Source organism: Prorops nasuta, unplaced genomic scaffold (genome assembly GCF_024137725.1).
Source record: "Prorops nasuta isolate Cenicafe-Biocafe unplaced genomic scaffold, Cenicafe_Pnas_1.2 PNAS00008, whole genome shotgun sequence".
In the NCBI taxonomy this organism is placed as follows: Eukaryota; Metazoa; Arthropoda; class Insecta; order Hymenoptera; family Bethylidae; genus Prorops; species Prorops nasuta.
In genome coordinates, this window is record NW_027116805.1 from 6,379,698 (window position 1) to 6,394,093 (window position 14,396).

General features: G+C 31.9%; 4 protein-coding genes across 11 annotated transcripts; 2 read left to right on the top strand and 2 right to left on the bottom strand.

Moving 5' to 3' along the window:
- The first annotated feature begins 24 nt into the window (after nucleotides 1-24).
- Nucleotides 25-3,324, top strand: rogdi (rogdi atypical leucine zipper). Of its 2 annotated transcripts, none has more exons than XM_066731013.1 (6): nucleotides 25-128; nucleotides 448-519; nucleotides 576-710; nucleotides 787-1,065; nucleotides 1,138-1,347; nucleotides 1,409-3,324. In XM_066731013.1, exons 1-6 carry the CDS (start codon nucleotides 93-95, stop codon nucleotides 1,463-1,465), a joined length of 789 nt encoding a protein of 262 aa, XP_066587110.1. In that variant the 5' UTR covers nucleotides 25-92; the 3' UTR covers nucleotides 1,466-3,324. The 2 variants fall into 2 exon arrangements, with proteins under 2 accessions (XP_066587110.1, XP_066587111.1); XM_066731014.1 differs by lacking the exon at nucleotides 25-128 and adding an exon at nucleotides 208-256.
- A 69-nt stretch (nucleotides 3,325-3,393) lies between these two features.
- Nucleotides 3,394-5,925, bottom strand: LOC136775860 (mitochondrial-processing peptidase subunit beta-like). 2 transcript variants are annotated; one of them, XM_066731011.1, is made up of 10 exons: nucleotides 5,775-5,925; nucleotides 5,352-5,706; nucleotides 5,057-5,275; nucleotides 4,824-4,995; nucleotides 4,610-4,766; nucleotides 4,324-4,529; nucleotides 4,126-4,269; nucleotides 3,920-4,062; nucleotides 3,637-3,840; nucleotides 3,394-3,567 (listed from the first exon to the last, which is right to left on the bottom strand). In XM_066731011.1, the coding sequence occupies exons 2-10, from the start codon at nucleotides 5,409-5,411 to the stop codon at nucleotides 3,427-3,429; spliced, it is 1,446 nt and encodes a 481-aa protein (XP_066587108.1). In that variant the 5' UTR covers nucleotides 5,412-5,706; nucleotides 5,775-5,925; the 3' UTR covers nucleotides 3,394-3,426. The 2 variants fall into 2 exon arrangements, with proteins under 2 accessions (XP_066587108.1, XP_066587107.1); XM_066731010.1 differs by having other exon boundaries at nucleotides 4,126-4,529.
- Nucleotides 5,926-6,336: 411 nt separating this feature from the next.
- On the top strand, nucleotides 6,337-10,865 carry MFS10 (major facilitator superfamily transporter 10). Of its 6 annotated transcripts, XM_066730481.1 has the most exons (10): nucleotides 6,338-6,678; nucleotides 6,746-6,828; nucleotides 6,984-7,096; nucleotides 7,193-7,214; nucleotides 7,320-7,555; nucleotides 7,982-8,218; nucleotides 8,292-8,379; nucleotides 8,458-8,675; nucleotides 8,753-9,283; nucleotides 9,370-10,865. In XM_066730481.1, exons 3-10 carry the CDS (start codon nucleotides 7,088-7,090, stop codon nucleotides 9,514-9,516), a joined length of 1,488 nt encoding a protein of 495 aa, XP_066586578.1. In that variant the 5' UTR covers nucleotides 6,338-6,678; nucleotides 6,746-6,828; nucleotides 6,984-7,087; the 3' UTR covers nucleotides 9,517-10,865. The 6 variants fall into 6 exon arrangements, with proteins under 6 accessions (XP_066586576.1, XP_066586578.1, XP_066586577.1 ...); XM_066730480.1 differs by having other exon boundaries at nucleotides 6,338-6,828; XM_066730482.1 differs by having other exon boundaries at nucleotides 6,338-6,828; nucleotides 7,323-7,555.
- Nucleotides 10,866-10,939: 74 nt separating this feature from the next.
- LOC136775574 (protein CIP2A homolog L) lies at nucleotides 10,940-14,271 on the bottom strand. The gene is made up of 10 exons (XM_066730475.1): nucleotides 14,065-14,271; nucleotides 13,778-13,999; nucleotides 13,217-13,713; nucleotides 12,949-13,123; nucleotides 12,552-12,881; nucleotides 12,281-12,486; nucleotides 11,839-12,085; nucleotides 11,511-11,771; nucleotides 11,232-11,450; nucleotides 10,940-11,157 (listed from the first exon to the last, which is right to left on the bottom strand). Exons 1-10 carry the CDS (start codon nucleotides 14,164-14,166, stop codon nucleotides 10,957-10,959), a joined length of 2,460 nt encoding a protein of 819 aa, XP_066586572.1. The 5' UTR covers nucleotides 14,167-14,271; the 3' UTR covers nucleotides 10,940-10,956.
- Between the last annotated feature and the right edge of the window lie 125 nt (nucleotides 14,272-14,396).

Genomic DNA, 14,396 nt, shown 5'->3' on the forward strand with positions numbered 1-14,396 from the left:
GGTAAGGGTAGGCAGGCACAGATGGGAAGGTGTGGTGTGTGGGAATTATTAGGATAGGTGGGTTTGGGTTGTGTACGGTTGATGGATAAAAAATGGCGGACTGCGAAAAAGAGGAGGCGCACAATCTCGTAAGTTATTTACTTTTGCCTAATGTTTATCTAATCATTTATACGACCTCCTTTGCCTTACCTAGATAATAAGCCTTATCTATCATCCAACTAATTGAGACAATTCCACATCAATGAACAATTTTGAGGTTATGTCAAACCTATTCGTTTTTTTCAATATTTCTCCTGTCACTGTCATTCATATATCCTGTTACCAAATAATATACTAGTTTTTTTTGCTATCTTCTATTTCCTTTTTTCCATTTTTCTCTCCGATAATTTTCTGATTTATTGATTCTTGTGTTGATTAAGAGTCTTGTAACATATTATTATTTTTCAGCAAATGGAGTTTGAATGGGTTTTGCAGAAGGAGGTTCACTCCTCCCTGTCCCAATTGCGAAACATTTTAATGGTAAGCTTTTCACTCCTTATGATACTATGAAAAATAAATATATTCATGCTCTGCAGGAGTGCGCACAGAGATTCCCACTGGCTTTGTTTGGTAATGACCAGCATAACAAAACAGATAGATTTGTGTTTGCTGCACCACATGATCAAGTAAAGTGTGTAGCTGTTCTTACTGGTGATAGTATTACAAATGCAGTAAATATAAATAATTTTTTTCTTAGCATTAAAGATACTTAGTATATAATGTTTCATACATGTTGCATGATTGTAGGAAGTAAACTTTAAAGTACAGCGACAACAAAACATAAGTATGAGGACAAGTATTCAAAATGAGCATCCTTGGAAATTACAACAGATTCAAGATGCTGCTAATCATTTGCAACAAGCTATAGCACACATAGACAATGTTGATCGGCATTACTGTTTTAAGACATCCGATGAAGTGATGCATATACTTGGAAATATTTTGGGATGCCTGCAGCGCAGTAGGACCAGTCTAATTGTTCCCAGAAAGAAAACTATTGACGACCTTATAAAAAGTCGAAATATGGTATTCAAAATTCATTTCAAATTATAGTCATGAATCTACCTATGAATAATCAGTCATATTATTTATTTGCAGAAATCATTAAACCCTAATCTACCAGAAACGTTTGCTATTAGTTTTTATATTCAAAGCTATAAATTGGTACTAGCAGTTTACCAGCTAGAGAATGCACATGGCAGTGTAAAGTATGAAACACAACAGGCAGAATGCAGTGTTCCATGGCTAAATGATGCATTGGTATTGCTTACTATAGCATTACAGCTTTGCCAACGTTTAAAAGACAAGGTAGAAATTAGTAAAAATATCATCATATTATAAATTTGATTAAAAACATTTTCTTCTACAGATCTGTGTCTTTTCTCAATACAAGGATTTCACTGTTGACTCTGGTACTACTTGGTAATTTCTTGGAAAAAGAAAGAGAATAGTAGAACCAAATAGCTGATAAATAAAATGCTCTAGCTATTACTAGAATTCATTTATAGCAAAGACCTGGCTCGTATACTCGGTTAGCATACGAGAAACAAAAATTTTACATTTAAATCCTAAAGGAGAATTCACATAATCGTTGATTATTTCATGCACGAGAGCGTTTAGATATTTATCAGGTAATATTTTATAACTAATAAATAAACTAGAGATAGAATTATCGAAAAAACATCGTAATTTAAACACGCCAGAAATTTTTTAGCAATGAGAATAATCTCTTAAATAATCCAAAACAAAGAATGGACTATGAGTATTTTAGTTGATTATCTGAACGCCTACACAATTAAGTTTTATTATGAATCCTTTCCTTCTTTGTTGTGTATTTATATTATTTTAGATAGAAATCAGTTTTAAACTTACGCATAATTTCTTAGCACCAATTCAGTTACTTTTCCTTTTCTTTTTAAGCCAATTTTTATTAACCAATGAATGCATTTGCAATTTTATTCTGTGATTTTAACTGTACATACAATGCATTTGGTTAATCAAACAATACTTTTGAATTATTAATTTATTGCCTTTTTTAGGCTTTATTCTTTTTTAGTTCAGGAAGTGAAACTAGAAAAGAAAAAAATCATTGCTATTATGTAACAATAGATATATATAGTTTAAAATAAAATATTCAATTAGATAAGATTTGCTACAAATTAATTGTTTTATCTTGTTATAAAAGTAATGACATGGCAATATATATGTATATATGTATACATATTAAATATATAATCAGGAACAAACTCTTCAGGGTAAAAGAAATGTGAGAATCATTGGTGGAACATTTACCAGCACACATGGAAAAGATTAAAATTGTAAAATTGCGAAGAGAACTCCGCATCTAAAAGTTTTTATAGTCAATATTGAAATTTGAATGAATCATTGTATGCAATTAATTTATTAGAAATTTTATAAAAGTAAATCTTTTTAGTCAGGTTCATTTGAAAAGCATTGCCAGCTTCACATGAATATCACTATTATATTATATTTCAAGTATTTTATTGCTGATAGAATTTTGTTGATTATCCTGTAAAGTTTGTCCTATGGGAATTGAGATTCCTGTGTGATTATTTTATAAAATGCGAGAAAAAAAAATTGCGAGTGTACGATCGCTAATGAAACTAATAAACACAGAGATCTTTAATGTTTTTATGATATAATCGAAATATGTAAATAGTAACTTATTATTAGAAAATCAATGAGTTCTTAATTGTGTTTAACTAAAGTATTTTAATACCAGACTGAAGTAACCATCTTTGCACCAATTTCGCTTAACTTGGAAATTCATACAGATTGCCGATTTTAGCTATTCAGCTACTATTTTTAATCACTCTTTTCAAATGAGTGTATATTTTTCTGTTTTATTTAGTTCATGTGTATTATATGCATGTAAGTAGGAAATATTTTATATATGTATATCTCTTGTTATTTGTTAATCTTACGAATCGATGAAAAGAGAAAATATTTTATTCGTAATTAAGCCTGTAATGTTTTTAAAACAATTTTCGTCCGGATCTATATCATGTACTTATATGTATATTTATCAAAAAAGCTTATTTGCCGAGTTAATTTGATGTTTATTTTTACCAGCGTTTGTTCATGTCTGATATAAATTATGATTACACATCGAATCATGGATGCTTTAGATTTAAAAACATGCAAAATGAATAGACAATAAAGTATGTGTTACAAACATTTGACTTAGCAACTTTTTTCAAATTTGTTGCATACGACTATTGTATACAAAAATGATAATAAATACCCCCTGTTGCTGAAAATTTATTTATTGGCTTACATAACTTTTGTACCATGTAACTTTTAATCTAATTAACTTACATGTACAATTTAATAGTTCGGTAACTCCATGTTAAGTATTTAAGTTATTTAGAAAAAAAGTGAATACATTCTTCTCCGAACAACATTATAATCTGGGCAATTTTCAATTCTCCCTAGCGCAATAACTGTCGGACACTGATCATAAAGATAATCTCTTGCAATTTCTCGCACAGTATCAGCAGAGATGCTCTAAAAAAATATTTATAAATTAGTCAATTTACTTCCTATTATTATCTTATTTTTTTTAAAGCTTTTTACATTATAAATTCGCAGCCGTTCTTCCATAGGAACATAGCGACCATGACGATGAATATAATTAACGAGATCGTGGAAACGAGCAACAGGATCATTGAATTTCATTAGTTCTGAAAATTTGCACTGATTCGTAGCACGTCTTACTACTTTTTCAATCACATCTATGCTGAGTTTTCGCCATTCTGTTTGTATAAGATTTGACATGTACTAAAATTGGTAACAATTAAAAAATAGATCAAGTAATTTATTAATAAAATAATAATTAAAGGGAATAAAGAGTTTTAACTTCTAATTTCATTTTGGTGCAAACAAAATAGCATCCCCAGATACTAGCATCTTCCCAATCGAGAATAAACGATTTATAAGACTCACAAATATCTGTATTAAATGCTAAGTGGGCAATGTAAGGTGCATTGTGATTAGCTCCGGCTGAAAAGCATTTTATTATTATTAAGCGAAATTTACTCTAAATATTTTTCTTTTAGTAAGTACCAAAAGATTTATCCCAAGAGCCTATTATTCTTTTGGCAATTTCCATTGTGAATCTGTCATATAAATCTGTAAAGCTTGGACCTTCGACTCCTATACCGACATATCCAAGTTCGTGGTCGTCGTCTCTTATTCTCAAATCAGCACCTGCGATTATAAAATGATTAACTAATTTAATCAAAAAGATCTGTTTAAGGATACCTGTGTATCTGTAACATTTCTGGGGCATGGACTCAGCTTTGCTGGCTCCAGCTATTGATACATAATCTGTTCCAACATCTGGAAAATATTGGCAAATTAAATTCTGTAATTCATTCAATGAAATAGGGCCAATGCTGATCATAGTCATGCAGCAAATTTTGAAATGTTTTTCTTTGAAGCAATTCAATTCTGATGAGCACATCCCACTATGTATATTGAATAAATAAAGGATTAAAGACAAATAAATTAATACTGTTGACTGAAATTATAATTATTTGAAAGCTACCGTATTTTATCAGTTTCAGGATGCACTCCTTGAGCAAGTTTTGTATCTTGATATGCAATCATTGGAAAATATTCCATAATCACTTTCTCTGGATTACTTTCAGTCTTATCGACTTCTCTAAAAATTTGTGGTTTCACCCCAGCCACATCTTCTTCACCTAAAATGTAACAAACAGGTTAGAAATTAATACTTAAATGATTTATGTATAATATACAAATTAATCCATTCAGAATGATATCTGCCAATATTTCAATCATTTCTCTCGTATTTTTACGCCAGACTATTCCATAAAATAGAAACGTATCTCTTAAGGCAAAAGCAAACAGTTTTCCTCCAATATTTATTAACTCCTTCTCTATATCTTCCTGTGATCTATTCATGGTTCTCTGTTAATATTAAAATAGTATTATTCAAATTTTAGTTAAAATTAAATTAATTAATATGTGCCTTAAACAATAAATGCTCCATAAATAACGAGCCACCACGATCTTCGCATGATTCAACCATAGATCCAGCAGGAACCATAAATCCTACGGTCGTTGTGAGGGAGTCCCTTGTTTCACAAATCAGTTGCATTCCATTACTTAAAAAACATGACTCAATGTTCTCTTCAGCTGTATTGCATGGGAAACTGTTTGAGCATCTCGGAATTTTTTGTGTATAACCCTAAATAATGGAAAAATGTATTAAATTTTATAAATTAAAAAAAACATACGAAACTTAATTTAGCGTTGATGCTTACCCTTATATGGCTATTAAAAACAATTCTTGATCTATTAAAAAAATTTCGAAATGCTATCATTTTTTTGCTTAAATTCACAATATACGAGCAATTGATATAACAAATATTGTACGATGTTGCGGGGCACGATTATTTTAAATTATATACGCCGACGACAGCGACGACCAATACGATTCATTCTATAGCGGCTATATTGCTTTATAAAAGCAATCATTTAAATGCAACAGCCAATCGGATAATTCTTAATCTTTTATTGGTGGAAACAGTAGGCGCCAAACTCGATCACTGGATTTTTATGAAGTATAATTAAAAAGGCGAGTAGAGTTTTTGTTTGTACAGATCTAAATTCTAAAATCTAAATTGTAAAACGTATTTAATAAATTCCAGAACATTTGCAGATATCTTCACTTGTTTGAATCCTACCTCCAGTCCAGTGGCAGTGGCACCAGTACCACCCTGTCTTTTTTTTATCACTTTCTCTCATTACTTTGCTACTCCATCGCTCTTACGCAGTAACTCTTTCTCCTCCTATCGAATTCAATTTCTTTAATATATATTAATTTGAATAATTTAATATCAAACAGGCGGCCGAGAGCAGCTCATTCTCAGTTTTTATATAACCCAGCGTAAGGTTACGATTTTAACTTTTGTCTTTTTAAATTATACACTATTTAAGTCTCTGTATTGCTGTAGACTGGAGGTCTGGAGGAGGAGTGAGAGAGAACCTTGTTGAATTTTTCTACATTTTTATGATAATGGAGAAATGCTTTGCTGTTGCTACATGCTACATTTAAATTAAGCGAACATAATTTTAAATAAACAAAATTTACTGAATTTGCCTTGCTTCGACTTAGTAGTATGTCAGGCAGATGGCACTGATAGCCAATTCTAGACCATTTGCAGATAACTTCAATTGTATTCGATCCTGCCTCTTCTGTCATCATATCGATAGACTGCTGGGAGTGGGACGCCTGGGACTGCGTAGACTGGGTATGCATGCATGTACTCAGTACTGCTGTAGATTATAGATATGGCTATATACATACATTGGCTACAGGGCTACAGACAGCTCATCGCTACAGGCGCTACTACCCTACTACTACAGCGCGAACAAAGTAGTGTATGTGGTTAGTGTCATTGTGAAAGTGTCAAAGTGTGATGGTGTATGTCTCACTTTCACATAAGCTTTCGACTGGCTTAGTATTTACTACTTTGTATACAGAAGTCATGAACAAATGACAGGTCAGTCTGGTAACTGGAACTGAATGGATAGTGAGCAGAAACGTGTGAAACGCAGTTACAAAACGTCTCAATGCCGGAAGTGACCGTGAGTCATCTGGAAATCTGTAGATCTGGCTAACGAAGACGAGAAATTTACTGGTAACCTTATTCAGTAGAAAAATGGCTATCGAAGTTTTGGACCCCAGCGTTTCCAAAGATGATCAGCCTTTGTGCATCAACGACTCTTTGAAAAAAGGTCAGACATTAAGAAATTTCTCAATAAAGAATTAGGATTCCGTTTGTTATACAAATGCAATTAATCATTTTCATTGTGTCTGATAACTCTTGTTAGAAATGCTCCAAACTTAATAAATTTTTTCATTGTTAATCAGTTTCCTTTTCTTTTATTAGAAACTTTATCATCTTTGTTTCGCAACAATAAGGTTGGAATCACAGTTTTCTTTAGGTTTCAAGTGTTTTAGTTCTAATTGTTGACAGTTCCTTAGCAGTGTTTAATGACCAAAGTAGGTAACACAGCTTATAATCTGCCGTATTTTAATAAAAATCATAGAAATTTTATTTCTTACAATTTGTCTACTGCAAAAGCATTTTTATTCTAGGAAATATTGCTATTAATGACTAGTATGTACAATTTAGAATTATAAAATTTTTACAAATGAAGAATTTTAATTAAAGTACTTGCAATTTATAAATTATTTTATTGATCGTGCTTAATTTTTTCTTCAGCAGATGAAGAGGATTTACCTAGTGATACAAGATCATGCATAAAAGCCAGGTATACTTTAGGGTTTCTGGGCTTCCTAGGATTTGCTCTGGTTTATGCTATGAGAGTAAATTTGTCAGTGGCTATTGTATCTATGGTCAATCAAACAGCAGTTCCCAGATATGATAATGATACTACAAATAATGTTTGTAAATATATTCCTGACAATACTACATTTATCAATACTACATTCCCACCTGTGAGTATTATATTTTTACCAAATAAAAATTAATGATATAAAGGCAATAAGAAGTCTGATGATTATGTTTAACTTTATGCCAGTAAATTAATTATTTTGATAAAGAACATTTATTGATATGCTCCATGTGCCACATTAGCTGAGTTGTTAAGTAAAACTGATTATATAATCTCATATGTTATTCATAAAAATTTGTCATACCGTATGTGATAATTACTTATATGCCTTTGTTCTTGTTTGTTGTATCTGCAACCATAGTTTAAAGAAATTTTATCTTCCAGTATAAAATTTATTACTTTTGATTGTGATGTGCTTTTATAAAATATATTATAAAAAATAGAATTCTAAAAAAGCAAGAGTACATCAAATCGAATAAACTGTGTACAAATTATATATATTTATATTTGTTATTATTATAAATTCTAGAGTCCTGGAGAATTTGATTGGGATGAAAAAACACAAGGGATAATTTTGGGTGCTTTTTTTGTTGGATATGTGATGACAAATGTGCCAGGTGGAAGGCTGGCAGAGAAAGTTGGAGGAAAACTAGTTTATGGGCTTGGAGTTTTTTTAACAGCTATACTGACAGTAATTAGCCCATTTGCTGCTTATCAAGGATTGATTCCATTTTTAATAGTTCGAGCTGCTGAAGGATTTACAGAGGTGATTAAAAGCTTAAAGGAACATGTTAATAATGTTGAAAAAATTTCACTGAAATTTTTCTCTATATTTTCAGGGTGTAACTTTTCCTGCTATGCACAGTATGCTGGCCCTTTGGGTACCCCCTTTGGAAAGAAGTAAATTTGCAGCAATAGTTTATGCTGGTAGTTAAACTTAAAATATAATTTTTTCATATTTCTTATAAATTGTCAGCAAAAAACATATTTTAATTGTCTTAACAGGATCTAACTTTGGAACAGTGATATCACTTCCAGTAAGTGGGTATTTGTGTTCATTGGAATTCTGGGGTGGCTGGCCCCTGGCATTTTATTTATTTGGTAGCTTAGGGATAATTTGGTATGTTTTCTGGATATTTTTCATCTATGACACTCCAGCTGAACATAGGACCATTGACCCTCAGGAAAGGGCATATATAGAGGCTAACATAGAAGAAAAAGATGTTAGTTCTTTGAAATAACAAAAGAGGTAGACTTTTGGGAATTTGTATAACTTACTAAATCTGTTTCTGATTAATAGGGTGAAGACAATGGAGTACCTTGGGGACCCATATTCAAATCCTTACCAATGTGGGCTATAACAATAACCCAATGTGGTCAAGCTTGGGCTTTCTACACTTTATTGACAGAATTACCAACTTACATGGACAAAATTTTACATTTTGATATGGAACAGAATGCAATATTATCAGCATTACCTTATCTCAGTGCTTGGATAGTTGGTCTAGCAATTTCTAGTTTTGCTGATGCTCTTCTATCACGTGGAGTGATATCCACCTTAAATTCATTTAAATTATGGAACACCATAGCTGCAGTTGGTCCAAGTCTAAGCTTCATTGGTGTTAGCTGGGCTGGCTGTGACAGAATGACCGTAATGATGATGCTGATTGTTCTGGGTTCACTTCAAGGTGCACAGTATGCTGGAAATCAAATGAATCATATTGCACTTGCTCCAAAATATGCTGGTACTCTTTATGGAATTGCAAATGCTACTTCAAATGCCTGTGGATTCCTTGCTCCTTACATTACTGGCTTGATTGTTAATGGGCATGTGAGTCATTAATCCAATTTCACCATGAAATTAAACCTATTTTGTCAAGCAGATATGCTCAATTCTTGACAATTTTATTCTTACAGGAGACATTGGCTCGTTGGCATACAGTATTTTTACTTGCTGCAGGGATTAATATAATCTCCAATTGCTTTTATTTGATTTTTGCTTCTGCTGACGAACAACCCTGGAGTAGAAGCCCACGAACGGGAAATATACAATATAATTTATAGGAGATATAATCAATTATTACTTAGATTAATTTATATATATATATATATATATATATTTTAAGCTCATCGTTGATAACGCTAGCGAAAAGTGTTATCCCAGTTGATATCAGTATCAGTATTCTAGCTTGTTGAAAGAGTGTTTCGCACTGGAAATATTTAATATATTATATAGGGTATATTAATGACACATCTTAGAACTTTAAAGAGTTGTAGAAATGGTAACTTTGAGCAACGTTTTTTATTGAATGATGGATCGCTAGGCTATCAAAAGCTTTAAATAAGAAATTTAAAAATCCTACAATTTTCCATGCGAAAGACTCATTGTTGGAGATCCGAGATGTGTCGGTGTGAACGGTCCGACTCTCGAACCTTCTCGCTCTGGCGCGTTCTCCGTTTCCTTTCCTCACTCTCAACTTCAGCACAACGCCGCCAGATAGTCGTCTCGCAGAGCGTTCTCGCTCATGAGATGTCGCCCGCACAGTACTCAAGTGCGCCAGCTGCATCAGGTCTCTGTATCGAAATTGCTCAATTCCAGAACCCTGTGCCTCCCATTATTTTTGCGTTAATCCATCTGCGATTCCATTTGGAAGCCAATGGAAGCGTAATCTTTTCTATCTCATCCCTACTTCCCTTTTCAATTTTTACCGAAACCATACAGGGTTAATTCTCCCACACCCATAATTACCACCATACACGTACAAGCGTCTGTATCTCCCAAATCAAGTAACAATTAAATTTTCTGTACATGTGTGATGTTATTTAAAGCCCATTACGCTGTAAACACAGAATTTAAAAATTTTGATTAAAAATTATTAGTAGCCGTGGCCCATGGTTCATTAAAAAAAGTTTCTAAAAATCAGCTCCTCTACAGTCTCTTAAAGTTTTTACGTGTTACTGATAAACTTTATATATATTTACGAAATATTAATATATTATAGAAAAATAGAATAATATATTATAAAACCGAATAAATATGATAGATCTATATTCAATACAATAGGAAAACTCGTATTTTATAAATCTATTGGGCTATAGTTAATATAAATTCTTTCTAATGTGTATAGTTGTTGCAAAGAAAAGAATAAGTTATATAAGTATAGAGTAAAATATGTGAAGAAGCGCTTAAAGCAATATGTACGTATTATACTGTTTTTACGCACAGTGGTTCAAAACATGGACATGACTATGATTTATTACAATTGTATCATAGACTCTTGTATATTAAAGTACAAAAGTATTATTAGAGTAACTTTGTACTAGCATATAAGAATTTAACCTTCAGGAGGTTTAATGTAAATTACCAGAAGCTAATTTACTGCATGTGGTAAATAAAGAACAATCATAGTTAATGCTTTGTATAATTTTCGTATGTAGGTCTTAATTAGTATATTTTCTTTTATTATTTACAGTAATTACATATTATAAATACGATTTTTTTCATTAAGAAAGCTCGTCTTTCTTTTTTGCAGTGATCTGGAAAATCATATCTCTCATTCTGCTTAAGTCGCTAACTTCTTCATTCATTTTTATTATTTCGGCATCTTTGGATGCTAATGTATCTTCATATGTCTTCACCGTTTTTGTCAACTTTTCAATTTCCTGTTTACAGTCTAGCAGCTCTTTCATTTTCTCCTCCATTATCTGAAAATGGAAAAATATATTAATTTTATAAGATAAACAGCAATTCTTTTGCTTAAACAGATGATAAAGTTAACCTGCTCCTTTTTGGTAAAGGCCTCTTGGAGTTTTTCTAAAAGCTTTGTCATTTCCTGAACTCTGCTAGTGGATTCTGCTAATTGCGTTTCAGTATTTAAATAAGTAACTTTCAAAGCTTCAAAATCTTCTAGCTTCGTGAACAGAGTTTCATTCTCTTTGGTGCATGCTTCCAATTTAGTTGTTTTATCTACAAGTATTATTTTTAGTTCTTCAATTTCCTGCAATAAAAATTTATGAATTTCAATACCTCTTTGGAATTTGATATCACGGATATTTACCTTTAGGCGTATCTCATTGTTTTTATTACTTTCAGATCTTGTTTCTTGCAACTGATTTTTCAAGGCGTCTTTTTCAGACTGCATGTTTTTCAAAGATTGTTGCGTACACTCCAAACGTTGCTGCATATCGAAACGTGCTTTACGTAGCCAGCTCGACTCTGCTACCATCTGTGCAAGTCGATGCTTTAAGCTTGTTTCATGGCTGCTTGCTGCCTCCAAACTAGATCGCATTGCTCTCTCCGTGTGCTTCATAGCCGCTAGCTTAAAAACAAATGATCATTTATTACAAAAGCTAAGAGTGTTTAATAATGAAAAACAACAAGTAAACCTTAAATTCGTATATCTCCATAATATCAGAAGTACTAATATTTCCAATTTCATCAGATTGTAACGAATTATCTAGCTTTTCTATAAGAATATCCAAGCTCTTCTCTTGTGCAAAAGGATATAATGATGTTCTTTCATAGCCTGAACAATTGTTAGATTTTCTTTCAACTTCGGTTACGATTTGCTTGCAACTCTGCAAAAGTAAGATCGCCTCTAATTCTCGCATGCACTGAGCTACTGCAATATTACTGAAAAAAAGGATGAATTTTAGTTTTAATTATTCTTTTATTATTCTTTATCAAAAGACACGGTAGTAGCTCGACGGCGAGTACATTCATCGAGCATTACCGTGTAGTTTACACAGCAACTTTGGCCGCTATGACCCTAAAATAAATTTCCACTTCATTTATCTGTAGATATTTAAATATTGTAACAAATTTTACCACTCATAGGAATATCCAGTAGATAAGTTTAATTGGAGGACCTTTTGCTTAGTTTCCACATCTCCAGTAAATAAACCTAATGCTATTACCATTTGTACTTGTTTTTTATCTAGCAATTCTGTATACAAAGTCAGCCAGCTAGAATTTTTTGCTGCTAAATTTGCTGTTAGGGCTAAGGCGTGAATATAAAAACTTGTTGATGTGTCCTTAACAAATAGGAATGATAATTAGGTCATGCAAGATATGTAAAAGCTAATAAAGAACTACTTACACAAATTAAATTACTAGGCCAGCATTCTTTAGATGTTTCAAAGCTTAAAAGTGGTCTAAATATTTCTTTCATAAGGTGCTCACTAAAAATTTCTATAATCTTTATTCTTATTGAGTTAGACTTCACCATTTCTTGAAGTAGTTGCATCAGCTCTGAAAATTTTTCTGGGTCAACATTTGGTTTACTTCTTTTTTCAACATCTTTCATGTCCTTAATTATAATTGGCATAAAAACAGAAGGATCCAAATCAGCTAAAATTTCTGAAGAAATTTCGGGTTGTGTAGAGTCTATTATTATAGTTCTTATCAATGCTAGGGCTTTGGAGCAGGCCTGAAATAAACTCTTTGTTAGTAATGTAAATTATAGAAAGATAAGGACTCTTTTACATCATACTTACTTGTTCTATCGATACTTTGATCATTGCAAATTTTATGCAGCTGGAATAAAGATTTATCAGGCTGGGCAATCTTAATTTTACCAAAATTATCAGGAATTCAAAAACAAGAGCTATGTATCCTGGATCACAATCATCCTCAAATTGGATTAATATTTTTGATACACTCTTACCATAACTAAAATATTTTGATAAAGCATAATAATTTAAATTAATAAAACCAGCAGTTTTGGAAAAATCAGAGGATTAAAAATTAAGGAAAGCTAATTACTTTGGATAAGTTATGAGAATAGATCGAGAATATTCATTCTGCCCTACATCATTAAAAAAATCAATGATGTGCCTCAATAACAAAACATCTTTGTTTTTCAGAGCTGCCAGAAAAGTTTCAAAAGTTACAGAAACAAAGTCAAGTATATATTTTTCAGGGATACTTTTGTTAGGCTGCTCCAAAATTATTAAAAGTTTGCTGCACTGAACTCTGATATTTATATTGCAGCACTGAATTCTTATTAAGTGTCTTATAAAGAGCTTTGTGTTTATTGTACGCATAAGAGAATAAACAGCTATAAGATTTTTATAACACACATTTACTAGTATACCCAAGGAAAATATAATAATATCTTCATCTTTATTTTGCATCACCCACTGAGTTAATGTTTGAATCAAATTAGGTAAGTATGTCTCTTCCCATGAAATGCGTATGCCATAGGTTAAATCCTGGAGTAGCCTCAAAACCTTTTTTCTTTTCTCTGTTGTTAAGTTTTCCTAATAAACAAATTAGAAATAATAATAGGTCAGAGAAAGAAAGAGAGAATAATGATATATTTACTTCTAGCAATCTGGTTAAAGTAGGAGTAAACTTATAAGTATGAATTAAAGCCTGTTTTGCTGCAACATTTCTACAGACACTCTGGAGTGCGTTAAGAGCACTCCACATTAATGCACTGTTTGAGTCTAAAGAGTTCATTAATTCATTTAAACTAATATAGAATTCCAGTGCAATAAACTTTTCAGGATCAAAAATATGTAAGTCTGGCAGTCCGCTTATCGCCTTGAAAATAAAATCGTAAATGCTAAATATACAGAAAATAAAAGTAAACATAAACTTCAAATCACCGTTAAAGCCCTTTGTAGATCAGAGGACGTTTTTTCATTGTGACGTTTAGTAAATTCTGCAAATGCAGAAATAAAATTTTTTAATTCTTGGTGCTGCTCCATTTTGTTAGAAACGATTGTGAAATAAATTATAACAATGCCTTAACCAGTTAACCTAAAACTATCATTTGGCAGTCAAATAACCCTTTTCAAATTTAAACACAACCACGTTCGGGGAGATGCTATCAAGACTGCGTTCATTTATTAACTGCGAGTACTAAAACTCTACAATGTATGTCACGTAAAATATAGGTTTTTAGTACTGGCAGTACATAAAGTAGTCATAAACGAAC

Excerpts from the sequence above, each read along its gene's own strand:
- rogdi (XM_066731013.1), top strand. The coding sequence starts at position 93 with ATGGCGGACTGCGAAAAAGAGGAGGCGCACAATCTC. Across the intron at positions 711-786 it reads GTGATAGTATTACAAATGCA|GAAGTAAACTTTAAAGTACA; the intron begins GTAAATATAAAT and ends GCATGATTGTAG. Across the intron at positions 1,066-1,137 it reads TTATAAAAAGTCGAAATATG|AAATCATTAAACCCTAATCT; the intron begins GTATTCAAAATT and ends ATTTATTTGCAG.
- LOC136775574 (XM_066730475.1), bottom strand. The coding sequence starts at position 14,166 with ATGGAGCAGCACCAAGAATTAAAAAATTTTATTTCTGCATTTGCAGAA. Across the intron at positions 12,487-12,551 it reads GGCCTAGTAATTTAATTTGT|GACACATCAACAAGTTTTTA; the intron begins GTAAGTAGTTCT and ends CTATTTGTTAAG. Across the intron at positions 12,086-12,280 it reads ACTGGATATTCCTATGAGTG|TAATATTGCAGTAGCTCAGT; the intron begins GTAAAATTTGTT and ends CCTTTTTTTCAG.
- MFS10 (XM_066730477.1), top strand. The coding sequence starts at position 6,753 with ATGGCTATCGAAGTTTTGGACCCCAGCGTTTCCAAAGATGATCAGCCT. Across the intron at positions 8,380-8,457 it reads TGCAGCAATAGTTTATGCTG|GATCTAACTTTGGAACAGTG; the intron begins GTAGTTAAACTT and ends TTGTCTTAACAG. Across the intron at positions 9,284-9,369 it reads GCTTGATTGTTAATGGGCAT|GAGACATTGGCTCGTTGGCA; the intron begins GTGAGTCATTAA and ends TTATTCTTACAG.
- LOC136775860 (XM_066731010.1), bottom strand. The coding sequence starts at position 5,411 with ATGATAGCATTTCGAAATTTTTTTAATAGATCAAGAATTGTTTTTAAT. Across the intron at positions 4,530-4,609 it reads CCTGAAACTGATAAAATACG|TGGGATGTGCTCATCAGAAT; the intron begins GTAGCTTTCAAA and ends CAATATACATAG. Across the intron at positions 4,063-4,125 it reads CTCTTGGGATAAATCTTTTG|CCGGAGCTAATCACAATGCA; the intron begins GTACTTACTAAA and ends AATGCTTTTCAG.